Genomic DNA, 13850 nt, shown 5'->3' with positions numbered 1-13850 from the left:
TCAATTTGTTGTTTCCCCAAACACATAAAGGTAAAATGAAATATAAACTGTTACTAAATAAAACTGATGAGAATGACCAATGGACAAATTGCCAATCATAAATTGGTATCAGACCAGGTTTATTTATACAAACTGTGACTATTCTTGAGTATTTTAATATGGACTGGGGACAGTGTGGGGAATGTTGGCACGCAAGTTATTTTAAATATTTGGAGCTGTTGCTAGTAAAGCTAGGCAAAACATTCAAGCGGCAATTTGCAAACATGATTCACATGACAGTAAATGTGATCCAAGAATGCCACAATATTTAAGCTCAGTTTTAGTAAAAATCCATGCTACCCAATCTTCCTTCACCAAAAAAAATCTATTCATAGATGGGTGAGCAATCATCATACTGTGAATCCAAGTATTTTTCAAGTAAGAAAATAAAGTACCTTGCTTTAAAAAGTACAAAAAGGTAGAAAAAGTGAGTGAATTTCGTGTATGCCGTATATAGTCGACAGACCATTTTGCTTCCAAAGCTTCTGTATGTTATGCTGAAAGTGCAGCCGAGTCCCACTTCTGACGATGGCCTTTAGAAGAAACGACCGACAGTTCACTTAGTCAGGAGCGGGACTCGTAACCTTAGCGGAGGTGGAAGCATTAGCGAGCCTTCGCAAACACCGCTTTAAAAACTTGCCAATGCATCCGTTTTTTCCCCTCTCACTGTAATCAGAAGGCAAGTCAAAGTGCAAAGCGTGAAACTTTTTAAAGCGCGGTGTGGCGGCTCCCCTCGGGGCCACTTTGCCGCCGCGGCCCACCGAGCTGAAAATGGAGTTCCGTAAAAGCCAGACTCCAAAACAGGGCATGGACGCTGTTATGAGGTAACAGCTGACAGTCAAAGCTGTACTCAAGTGGATGAATTACCTGCTTCAGTACGTGTCTAAGTAAATGTAGTACTTTTTCTTCGTCTTTTCAAACCAATTGACTATTATGGAGGAAGGAAATGGGTCCGGGACCGGTTCAGATGAAAACAGATGAAAAGAAATATTATGAGTTTTCTGTCAAGCAAACACAGCAAGACTTAAAGGTCAAGTGTGTAATATTAAGAGATTTCGAAAGGAAACAGCGACATCAAGTGGCCATATTTTAGACTGCAGCGCTCTTTCATTCACCATCCTGCTCGCGGGTTTGCCAGTGAACTACGATGACCTACACACACAGGTCCTCATCAGGTCATCCAATGGGCAGAGAATTGACCAATCACAGCTCAAAGCATTTCCTTCCAAGCCTGCTAATTGCCCCGAGACGGTGATGTGGCTCCTAATGAGGTCCGCTTTCCCTTCACACCTTCGTTGTTGTCAGGCTTCAACTAATTTGAATTCTTCATGGTCAGAATGTGGCATTTTTTAGGCTTCTAAATTGACTCGCCCTGGATGCGCCTCCCCAAAGAGGCACGCTTAAGGTTAGAGGAGAGTGTAATTAGTAGGAACGGCTTTTGTAAAAAAAATTAATTTTAAAAGAGAATTAATTTTTTGTACTGCGAGCAATACATTTTTATTCATGTGTAGGGATTTTTACCAACGTAAAAATTCTAAATCAAGCCAAATTTTACACACTGGACCTTTAAGGCATAACTTCAGTCACACAGTTATTCACAACCAACTAGGACTTACCGGTCATTACCGGATGAATTTCTTTTCTCACGCACCACATCCTGATAATTCAAAGCAAAACTGTGCTAAATTTTTGCTCTCCATTTAACTTAAATGTCAATTTGACAACACAGAGAGCTTCACGCCATTAGCATAATCAACAACCTTGCCAATAGGAGGGACCAACAGCCTTTACCAGCCCACCTCTAAACTTCTGCTGTTGGTTAAATACCTGCGACTCAAAAACTGGAGAAGCTTTCGCTTTAGAGGCAAAACGTCTTCAAAATAGTAAAACAAGTCCTGATGCCTCAACCCAACCCTTCTAAAAACATAGAGAGCATCACGCAGTGGAGGTCTCTCGAGGTGAGACCATGAGGAAGAAGCGGATGCCAATGTGTTGAGCGCCGCCGGGGAATGATGACCTTGCAAAATAGCCGGACCGCTTACATTTCCGAGTGTCGAGACTTGCAGAACGAACCCAGAAAACCTTGGATTTGGTTGGTTCATCTGTTTTGTTGGAGACGAAAACACCTTCGCTACAACTGCTGGTTTTAGCCGTTGCCGAATTGCTTGACTGGATGTAAAGAAAGCTGTGATCGGGCCAAGTTTCTAAACGTTGTGTTCAGGCTAGAAAAAAACAAAACAATAACTGCTAAGACTGCGGAAACAGGAGAAAGAAAGACCTCCCCAACCCTCTGCTTATACCCGAGCGGTTCATTAGCTTTGGGTCACCACTCGGGCTGTTCACAATAAAGCTCTTGGAACAAGGGCAAGTCTGACTCTCATGGGAACAACCCACAACAAGAATTCACACATTTCCTCACCTCTGCCCACGCTGAGGCGAAGGAAGCGCTCAAACGCAGAGAACAGAGCCGCTCTTTCTTGCTGAAAGGGACTTTGAAAGCATCCGTTTTGTTTTTTTTTATCCCCCCCAAACAAGACGTTACTGGCTTCGCCGAGGTTATTCAGGGGTAGTTGCGTAACGCCAATGTGAAAACATTGCTTAAATGGAACGGGCTCAGGCGCGAAATATTTCAGAGTTCATTCAAAGGCTCCAGACATTCTTTTTTTTTTTTATGTGAATGACTTTTGAAGAGTTATTATGTCAAAATACCGACCGAGTAGGCAGGATGACAAAAGGCCGAAGAAACCAGACAACTTGCAACAGTGCGGTGACAGATTTGCCTCAGATCCGGCTGTCACTCTGTTTGAAATGAAAAGCACGGCAGGAGAAATAGTAAGTTGACGTTATTCAGATGAAGTGGCACGCTAGGCTCCAAGTAGTCTGGGAGAATGTGGCACATTATTGGGCATTCCACTTGAATCTGTCAGAGAATCCAAGGCTGCCTTTACATTTATTTTTATCAGATGGAGATTTTGGCTTCTTATTTTTTTAATCATGTATGAACACAACAAATTCCACCGTGACAACACGTGGCTCAACTCTATACAAACCTTGCAGATGTTTGTTTGCAGCGAGAACGCAACCGAAGCAGCAGCCGCAACAAACAGCTTTTATTTGTGCTGCCTGGCAACGGTTCCAAAATGATCCCTTGTCAATATGGATCGTATGGTCTCAGGTCTGTACTGCTGTCTCGGCACAGGGCCATTAACCAGGGCACTGTGGGCTCTCTTTCATTGGCTTTCTCAAGATATTCTGAACTTTGGTCTTTTGGTGTGTGTTTAGTGCGAATGTATAAAATGTAGCTTAAATTATGAGTTTTATATGGGTAAAATTGTAACATACAGCCCATAAATACATAAATAAGAATTTATACTCACAGTATCATAAAATTAATTTGGTTTTCCTACCCTGAGAACAGTTCTTATATACCCTTCAGGTTCATATAAGTATATAAGAATATACATACAAGGGTCTTGATCCCAGTTAGCTGCCATCTTGCACTGCCATATTTCTAAGGAAGCCTGGTGTGGACAATACAGCCCGACTGACAGCGCGTTTCGTATTTCGGGTGAAAGCTTGCGTCTTCACATAAACCAACAAATAAAGTGTACAAAGTATTCACCACTGTAGTCCACTGGCAAATTTGGGGGAGGGAAGGTACAGAGTCCCTGCAATCTAAATTGTAACCACTTGATGTCGCTCTCACTTCTTAAAAATATTCAAATATTACACACTTAACCTTTAATGTGCGATTCAACCGTTGAGCCAAATTACACAATGGAGATGTGCAAATGTCATTTTTGGGCTAAAGTAAACCTCGTCCAGGCGAGAAAGCAACCAATGTTTTCAAGGAAGACTTGAAGGATTAAGAAGAGTGGCTGCTAGGAACAACCTCAACATGCAATTTTATGATTGGAATCAGGTAATTGTAGGTTCCACTTAAGCAAAAAGGAGCAGCCAGGCATGAAATAAACCTGTCTGAAAAGTGCTTGGCATCATACGGAGCTGGACATAGTCCAAAACACTGTCGCAGAGCAGTAAACATCAATACTGAAGCGTTAATATCATAACAGCCATTCTCTAGTACGTCTCTGAAATTGTGCACGCTCACAATCGAAGCCCCCCTCCCGCATCTCAACATGAAAGAGGATCGATAGGAGCAGTTGGAGGGAGAGTGGAAACCACCATGACTGATGATCCTGTGAGGTCACCTGTGATCCCGAGCTTAATGAACTGTGTCTCTGAAGACCTCCAATGGCGTCGCAGTGTCCAGCAGCACAGACCCGCGTCGACCAACTCTCAAAACTGCCCTGCCATGCTTTATACTTTATACATTATGTTTTGTGCACATTTGAAATGAGTTTAGATTAAAATAAATATGCGCACTTAGTATTGTAAAGGCAGGATATGATTACAGGAGCAAAAAACAATTTAAACTAAAATAAATATTTCCATACAACCTTTTCTGAGACATGCGTGGCAAACAAATACTCCGTAAAAAGATCATTCTTGAGAGATCACCCTGCCTAAACTTATTTCTATTACTTTTATCCTTTTTATGCATTACAAAGGTACTGACCAGATACTAAAATACTGTTATTCATTGTTTACCAGGCTTAAGCTTCAATCAACTGCAGGGAACACAGGAGCTGAAGTCAGTTGGAGATAATGACTAATTATGAGCTTGAGATCAGTAGTAGATCAGTAGTGGTAGCAATGGGACAAATAATACTAAGGATGCACTGATACCGCTTAATTTACAGAACAAGTTGAGTACGAATATTTGCATTTCAGTACTGAAGGACATTACACATCATTTAATTACGTAGATTTTCTTTTCCACAGATGTTGAACATTACTCAGCATGTCTATCTAGAACATGGGTGAAGTTTCACTGCAGTACAAACAAAAAATGTCACAGAATTCTCGTATAACTACATGCACAACTGGTACCGGTGTCATGCATCGGCAGATATTTTTACGAGTAAGCGTTCAGTACTGAACCTCGGTATCTGTGCATCCCTAAATAATATGATGAAGAATTTTCCATGATGTTTTCTTTTAATTTTTTTTTTACATGTAAAACGCCTGTGTGGGAATTCGATAAAACAGGGAGTTAAACATCCACCAAAGCTGTCAGCGGCTACAATCCTACTTCACGACACACCAACAGTGACCAAGAGGAAGAATCTTTAGGCCGAGGTCATTGGACAACCGCCAGTCACTGCTAATTTTCCAGAATTCAACTATCTGCCGCGGCACCGACGCCCCATGCGGCGCTCGAGTTGCATGAGCAGACAGAAGAGAGTCCGGCCCGATCCGATCACCTCGCAGCCGACGAGGAAAAGGCAACCCGAAAGAAAGGTCACCCAGCTGGTAAACTGCCGGGCGGGCGGGCGGGCGGGCGCGCGCGTGCATGCATGTCGCTCCAGGTAAGCAGAGTGCACGGCTGTGTAGTCGATGTTGACATTTAAATGCAAGGCTGTCGGAGCGGCTCGGGTACGCAACCCTGCTACCGCCAATTAAGACCCGTTCCTTCCCTTTGGCCCTGAAGGGCTGGAGCGTTTCAGAAAGTCACACTCTGCCCTTTAACCACAGCAGCCGAGGAAGACGGCGTTTGGAACGCCATTTTTACCAGAACAAATCTAACTATCTGACTAATCCGAGATTTAATATAACAAAACTTTTACATCTATTGGGATAATCAGTCATCGAAAGAAATAATTTGTGGGTATCTTGAATCTTTAGTCCTGTCGCGCAACATTAAAGTGTACAATTAATCAGCAATCCCCGCAATCAAGGGACGACGTCTTGGCTTCAAGTTCATTTGTCATGTCGTTTATCTTCCTACGCAGCAAACGATAAAAGAAAAAAAAAAAATTGTTAGTTTATGTTTGTGCCTCAAAACAAAAATCCATCAGATTTACAAAAAAGGAGACATTCCAAACAAACGCTTTGACACATTAAGCGCCGATGTTTGTGAGGGGGACGCCTGTGGTGAGCGCTGAACACCTCATTAACCAACTACAACTTCTTCCGGGACAGGCGGTGTTGCAGCCTGGCCTTTAATGAAATTGAAAATTGATGCGAGAGCCACGCTACGATGACGGGATCTTATTGCGAGGCGGCGCTGATTAACGCAGCCACAACGGAAGAGCGCTCCGGCACCATCGAGTCGAAAATAAAAAAAACGCAGCAATTCCTGAAAAGTTTGTACAGCTCGCGGAAGACGAACGGCTCTGCCTTTTGCTTCCCCAGTGGTGAAAAAAGTTTGGACGGGGGCACAATTTCATCCTAAGTGAATCAAGTCAAATTGAGATAAATAGACGCTCTAGTTAGAATCCTTTCCAATTACATAAAAAAACAAAATCAAAGAATAAATTCACCTCAAGGCTCAGCAGATAATAAAACACAATTAAGATGCAAGGCTTCTACCTTGCGATGTTTTGCTATATCGACAAAAAGGAACGGAATCCGTTCAGACGAACCAGCGTCCGGGCTGACCCGACCGCCGACATGATGTCACGCTCGCAGATTAATAATACAACAAGAACAAAAGTTCCAGGTCGCTTCCTGCAGATGTCATCACGATGTCCATTAGTCACAAACACAGACGTGATCTTTAGAAATATGCGCTGCTTTGTGCTCGCAGCCTGCGGAGCCTGCAGAGCGAACGTTCAAATCTTCCCTTGAGATTGGCCGGGCTACTTCTGTTTTAGGTCTTCTATAAATCTGTAAGTCATTTTACAAGGCGTATTTCACTCAGTGTGTGTGTGTGTGTGTGTGTGTGTGTGTGTGTGTGTTCAGAACAGCACGAGAAAGCTTTCCCAGTGACTCACACAAGAGAAAGGCGCAAAATAATTGAGAATTGAGAAATCGTCAGCTCAATGATGTCACGGTCGTTTTTCACTAGTTTTTGGAAAGCATCATTTCATAGACCTGCCATGCAAGTTTATGTGCATAGTCTTCATCTGCGTACACTGTATCTCTGTCTCTTATGAAACATGGCAAGGTAGAGGTATCGCATCTTAATTGTATTTGATTCGCTACTCAGCCCAGAGGAGGATTTATGTTTTCATTTTGGTTTTGTGTAATTGGAAAGGAATCTAACTCGAGCGTCTATTTATCTCTATTTGATTTGATTCGGTTAAGATGAAATTATGCCTGCACAAACTTTTAAACCGTTGGAGATAAAAAGCGAGGTTCTCCGGTTTTAACGGAGAACTGTTACAGCACCAAATCAGGCCTGGCATAAGTACTGCGGGCCGGTGCCAGTCATTTTCCGGTTCCGTTCTGGATGCGACTCCGTCTACACAAAGTTGTTGTTTTTTTTTTAAAGGGCTTTAGTAAATAGTCAGTTTCAAAAATGCCATCTTTGTGTGCACATGATAAATCTTCATATATGTCATCTTTTCGCCACAACCTTATGTACTAACTTGAACAGATTTGAGTATCTCTAAAGAAATGAGATGCATCCCTGCATTTCTCTACACAGCAAATACTGAAAATGCACAAGAGGTAAAAGGGAGGTTAACCTCAAAAGGCCGAGGCAACGCAACGCCAGAGCTTTGGCCCGCAGCCGCAGCAGAGCTAATTAACCTCTGAATTAAAAGAACTTAATATCCGGGTGAGTCAGTTTTGGATCCTGGTAACGAGAGTCGGCGCGTCACTCAGAGCCTGACCAATTGCACTGACGTGCACCTCATTCGATTAGATTTATATTAATCACGTCAAATTCTGTTGGAGAACCTGCCACCGGTGTTCCATCTAAACCAATCACAGAAATAAAGTGGCTATTTGGTAATTAAGAAATTTGAATTTTTTTTTTTTTTTTTCAGCCACTCCATGTTTGACATGTTTCCTCTTGGGGTTGACGTGTATAATTGCATTTCAAATAACCTTGAGTAATAGGTATTCCGCTTGAGAGCAGTTACAATAATGGAGCTGTGATGCCGTGATCATTTCTTCAAGGATAACGTATGTATTGCGGCTAACTGGCGATCAAAAACAAAATAGCCGCAGTGGGCTAACCGAAAGGAGTAGATAGCTGACGCGCGTGCAGAAAATGAATCCAGTCTTGCTTCGATGTTATTTGTATCTAATGTATTGCTATTAATACGAGCTCCAATAAACAAACAAACACCGGAAAAACAAAGTGATCATAATCCAAGAAAAAGCGGTCAACAGAAAATGTCGCCTCCGACGCTCACCCCACCACATCAACCCTCGAGACGCACAGGTGAATTACATTAAATAGAGTCCTGGCTACACCCCGCAGTGACGCGCACACACTCACATACGCCCATGCCCAGGTGTCAAAGAAATGTAGCCATTAGGCAGTCACGGCTCGTACAGTATGTATAGCACATTGAAAAAAGTAAAACGCTTCAACCATGAAGTCAATGTGGCCTTTGAATGCGTCGCGTAAACAAGCCACAGCCCCTCTGGGACAACCAGGACAAAAAAAATAAATAAAAAACTCTTGACAGATTCCAAGGACACAATTTGCACACTTTCTCCCAGGAGAGACATTAGTTGGATTCCGACTCCGTTTAAGGCTATTAACTGAGCGGGAGGGGCATCCCTCCCAGACATCAGCAATCAAGTCGGCTGTCTTGCAAGAAATATAAAAAGGACATAAAGGTGGCGGGAGGCAGAGGACACGGACTGAAGACTGAGCATTAACGGAAAACGTCGACAATGGAGCCGCTGCTGTTAAATTGGCCTCAAAGTGCCTCATCGCCGTTGGTGGCGTGTGCCTAAATCCAGAGAAAACGGCTACAGGGCGGAATGTATTTAACTCTCCATTTCAATTGATCTTTTTCGACAACCTTAATAGACTTTTGTGAAGTGTGAACCAAGCCACCGCGGAGAAAGTTGTGTGTTTGTAGCGTCTAACGAGCAAAAGTGTTGCAAGAGGAAACTCATATGGCTGGACTCGTCACCCCAAACAATCAAAGGGCAGTGGGGGACCTATTTTAGAGCTCATTTTCACTCCATTTTTCAGACTTACAATCAATATTTTGAACTTTTCCTTATTTTATTTCATCCTTGTCTCTTTACAAGGACAAACCAACTCCCGCACTCACAGCTCACCTCTTTGTCCATGCTCTCTAGGTCCTCCTTGCAAAGTGTGTAGAGCGGCATAGTCTCCGACATGCTCGGCTGTCGCTCTCGGCGAGAGGGCCCCGGCTGCTCGTCGTCTTGGCTCAAACCGGCCGAGTCTTCCTGCTGGCTATTTGAATTTCCCCTGTGGTGAGAAAGAAAGCCATCAGGCTGTGCGAGTGCCATTTTCTTTACGGGTGCCTCCATTACGCCGTTAGCGTAACTTAGCGGCACGCATTTTAAAGGTTACGCGCGTCATATTTGGAGATTTTGACAAAGAAACAGCGACATCAAGCGGTTACATTTCAGATTGTTTCACTCTCCCTCCCGCTACCGAGCTTGCCAGTGAACTACGGTGGCCCGTGCACCCAAACATGGATACCTCGTCCACCTTCTTCTTCGTTGGTTTATTTGAAGATGCAAGCGGTCACCCTAATTACGAAACACACTGGATTGTCCAAACTCGGCTTCCTTAAAAATATGACAGTGTAAGCTCCAACAATAAAGCATTTTTTCCATTTAAATTCCAACGGCTCGACAACCAATACGGTTCCTTACTGCTTAGAGATGTGGGTGGAATATGAAAGGTTGCATAACAAAAGCAAAATGTCAAGTATTGCTGCTGAAAAGATCAATGTGGATACTTTCAATGGTGCAGTTTTATCAGAATCGGATGTGATTTTCACAACAAAAAAAATGACAAAGAGGGCTTTTTCCCCTCTGCCTACATGATATGATTGATTCATATGGCAATATAAGAAATCTGATAGGACCTCCTGAATCTGATAGAAAGTTCAATCAGCTTTCTAGTTAAGCTTCCGCTTTTCAAATGCTTGCTTGGTGAACTCTTAAGAAATGATGCGTGAAGAGATAAGAAACGTATATTGTGCATTCTAAGTTGACATCCCAAGACATTTTCAGATTTCAGATTTCATTTACTTGCATGGTCCTTTGCGTGCCACTTGGCGTTCTGCTTTTGTTTTGTTTTTTATCCCCCAGCTCATTTGCTTGTTCTAATGAAACTCTTTCATGTCCGCTCGTTACGGCAATATTCAAAGCAATTGCAATAATGGCAAAAAAAAAACAATAAATAATGTAATCAGCTCCTTTCTGCACAGCGCAGCCTATTTGTGGATGTGGGTGCGCGGAGGTGAAGGGGTTAAGGGAGGAGAGGCGCCAAGGTTTCCCCCACCACCACCACCACCACCCACCCCCATAGCGAGCGCTCTTCAGATGTAAATATTATGCAAGTACACAGGGAAGCCTCCCCACTTTGGCTCGGCGGCGCTTAATTAAATAGGTTCTCTTTTGATGATTAGAGGAACAAAAAAACAAATAAATACAATTCCAAGTTCACGCAACAACGGGAAAACTCAGCGCTTTGGATGTAAAGCACCAAATACGTGGCCTGATTTTATGCGTCTGATGAGCGACTGGTGGGTTTCGTCAGCGTCACTTTGAAAACACATTAAGTCGGCGTGACTGTCGGGTGAAGCTTTTATAACCATCGAGTTATAAAGTGTGACTTGCCGCGTCATCCGATTAAAACTGTTTGGGGAAGAGGGAGAGAGAAAAAAATAAAATATTGGTGGGTAGAAAAATATTGTTTGTGTTTTGGGCCTTTTCTTCCAGGTGTGTGTGAAGTGCGCTGGGTTTTCAAAAAAACTCACATTACTCGCAATCCCGAGAGCAACACTCTCACAATAAAAGTGAAACGGTGGAGGGTGATGGTGGGTTATTGTCCCTCAGCGCACGGCAGAACATGCTGCCCGTCTCCAAGGAGGCTAATTCCTGTCAATTCAAAGCAGAGCTGCGCCACAGCAACAGCTGCTTTAGTTGCAGAGTGCGGAGGGATGGATGTGAGGCCCCGAGCGGGGGGAAAAAAATCCATACATTTAAGATCTCTTATGTGCGACCGTGGCAAGTCAATAGAGAAATGTCAATAGCGCAACTCTTTGACTGCTTTACATGTCATAGGCTTCTGCGCGCTCCCCCGGGGGGCTTTCGCTGGAGGCGGCGAGCGGTGATGAACGCCGTTTCTGTCAACAAAGCAGAAATGTGCGGTGAAGTATCGAACCGACGGGGGAAAAGTGAGGAAAGGACAGATGCCTTTTTTTTGTTTGTTTGTTTTTTTAAAAAGAGAATGCGCTGTTAAAAATTTTTTTTAAATGATTTGTCTGAACGTCACAAGAAAGCTTATTTAGTGTCTTGCCTTCTGGTGGCTCTATGGGGGACAAGCAGTACTTATTGTCTTGCATTTATCTGCTCATTTCCAAATCATCTGAGCTAAAGGGGGGGCTGGGTCGGCTGATGCTCCGGCCCTGGTCTGTCACCTCAATAGCTCTACATATCAGCCCAAAAGAGGACATAATGATTTTTAGTTAATCATCATAAAGTTATTAATCTGGTGTTAACATTGTGTTTATAGTAGCAACTGAAGTCCCACTTCACACAAAAGGAATCTCGCTAAAGAATTTTGGTTTGTTAAACAGTTCCTCAAATAAAACAACGAAGAAGAAGGTGGATGACATATCCAGGTCTGTGCTCGCAGGCCACTGCAGTTCACTGGCAAGCTCGGGAGAGGGAGGGTACACAGTCCCTTAGGGGACTTAAGTGAAACACGCTGCAATTAGAAATGTAACCACTTGATGTCACTGTTTCTTCTTACATCATCTTGAACTATTAAACACTTAACCTTTAAGCAAAACGCATTTTGAGAATTGGTTTATTAGGAATGAGTGTTTGTGGAAGCGTTAGTCTTTAATTCATATGGAATGACCCAATAAACATTTTAATTCATTCTTTCATTATTTTAACAACATGGTAGACTCTATTTGTCCGTGGATATTTTCAACACTCATAAATGTAGCCTAGCTGATGACGGTAACAGTTTCTTGGGAAATTTGAAATATTTCTGGAAATAGTTTTGCAGGTGCAGTTGTACAGCAAAAACCTTCTTGATGACTTTGCAGCATTACCTGAGACAAGATTGCTCCCCTTGATCCGGGAGTAATAAAGAGCCCGACACCTGGGCGAACGGACGTGACACCTGAGGACCCCTCCGGATGAGCTTCCCCGTCACCGGGTCGTAGGTTCGGCTCTCCGGCGCTCGGGGGAGGGGTTTGGGCTGGACGACGATCGGCTGGAAGATGCGTTTGTGCTGCGAGGTGATGTTTTCAAGTAGTGCCGCCGGACTGTTGCTCCTTGGACACACGATAAAAAGGTTGGAATCAGTTCTCGGAAACTGGCAAAGTCAACCGCGTTGACTTGTCAGGCGAGAGCGATTTTTTGGTTTCTCCAACCTTGGCGTCTTGGAGTAGTCCTCCTTCAGCGGGTAGAGCTGCTCCTCCACCCTCTCCCAGCGCTCCAAGCAGCTCCACAGCCAATCAGGGTTGACCACGTGAAGGTGCTTGCAGTCCTGCGCCTGGCGAACCTTCTCGGTGCCTGGTTTTGACGGGGCAGTCGGAGGAGAAAAGGTCAAAAGGCTTGTTGTACAAAGCTGCTGACAAAAGCTACTGCATCAAAGAAGGAAAGATAAAACACTAGGAAATAACTGCTAGGTCAATATTATGTTGAAGATTAAAGGTCCAGTGTGTAATATTTGGCTTGATTTACGATTCTTACATTGGTAAAAACTTGATATACTGACCATCAATATATATATATATATAAAAGTTTATACTCGCAGTATAATAAAAGCAATTTGGTTTTCCTACCCTTAGATAAGTTCTGATGTATGCACTGCCAGCTAAAAGTCTTTTCTTTCATTCTCATGACTATTGACATTGCAGTTTCTCACTGAAGGTATTACAACTATGTATGAACACACATGGAATTATGTAGGAAACAAAAGTGTAAAATAACTCAAACACGTTTTATATTTAAATTCTTCAAAATAGTCACCTTTCATAAAAAGCATATTTTGAGTTATTTAACGTGTTTACTTTGCTGCATAATTACACATATCTTGCTCATATATTTGATCTCTTCAGTATCTACTGTATCTGCAGTGTAGAAAGTTCTAAGGACAAAAAAAGAAATTGCATAAGAAGCAAATTTTTGACTGGTAGTGTATATCAGAATATACACATTGCAAGAGTCTTGCTCCCAGTGTGCTGCCATCTTTCTCTGCCATATTTCTAAGGAAGCCTGGTGTGGACAATCCAGCCCGCCGTTTCCTGATTAGGGTGGACGCTTGCGCCCTCAAATAAACCAACAAAGAAGAACGTGCACGAGGTATCCAGGTTTGTGTGCGCAGGCCACCGTAGCCCACTGGCAAGCTCAGAAGAGGGAGGGAGAGTGAAAGACGCTGCAATCTAAAATGTAACCACTTGATGTCGCCGTTTCTTCTTCAATAATCTCCAAATATTACACACTTAACCTTTAAAGAAAAGAACAAAAACCACAACAGTCCTGCAACGTTCATCCAATTTCCTGCTGCAGAAGACGACGGGGACGGGGTTGTTTGAGGAAATCTGCAGAGTCTGGGTTCCGCGTGAATAAAACGCATCGATGTTCAAAAAAATGCAAGCGCAGAAACTCATTAACCCCGGGGTTATTTTGGTCATGCACGGCTAACAATCGCACTGTGTTCATGTATTGACCAGCTTTGAGCCTCCCGCCGTACTTTCGTTCACTGACCTGCAAGCCGACTACAGCGTTTTTAATTTTCTTAATTGAATTCCAACCACAAAGTTAATGGGCAA

The 13850-nt window shown here is 43.1% G+C and overlaps 1 protein-coding gene across 4 annotated transcripts in view; it reads right to left on the bottom strand.

Moving 5' to 3' along the window:
• Positions 1–13850, bottom strand: part of ctdp1 (CTD (carboxy-terminal domain, RNA polymerase II, polypeptide A) phosphatase, subunit 1) — a 53156-nt gene that overhangs the window by 26789 nt on the left and 12517 nt on the right. For all 4 annotated transcript variants that reach the window (XM_076011850.1, XM_076011851.1, XM_076011849.1 and 1 more), the window contains exons 9-11: positions 12447–12588; positions 12123–12347; positions 9136–9289 (exon numbers count right to left, since the gene is read on the bottom strand). In XM_076011850.1, the coding sequence (XP_075867965.1) occupies positions 9136–9289; positions 12123–12347; positions 12447–12588 (521 nt within the window). The remainder of the gene's footprint in view (positions 1–9135; positions 9290–12122; positions 12348–12446; positions 12589–13850) is intronic.

The sequence above is a fragment of the Nelusetta ayraudi genome, unplaced genomic scaffold, assembly GCF_046127955.1.
Source record: "Nelusetta ayraudi isolate G7.1 ecotype Tasmania unplaced genomic scaffold, CSIRO-AGI_Nayr_v1 ptg000135l, whole genome shotgun sequence".
Taxonomy (NCBI): domain Eukaryota; kingdom Metazoa; phylum Chordata; class Actinopteri; order Tetraodontiformes; family Monacanthidae; genus Nelusetta; species Nelusetta ayraudi.
The sequence above is the reverse complement of the archived record's forward strand: the minus strand, read 5'-3'. Positions and strand labels throughout refer to the sequence as shown.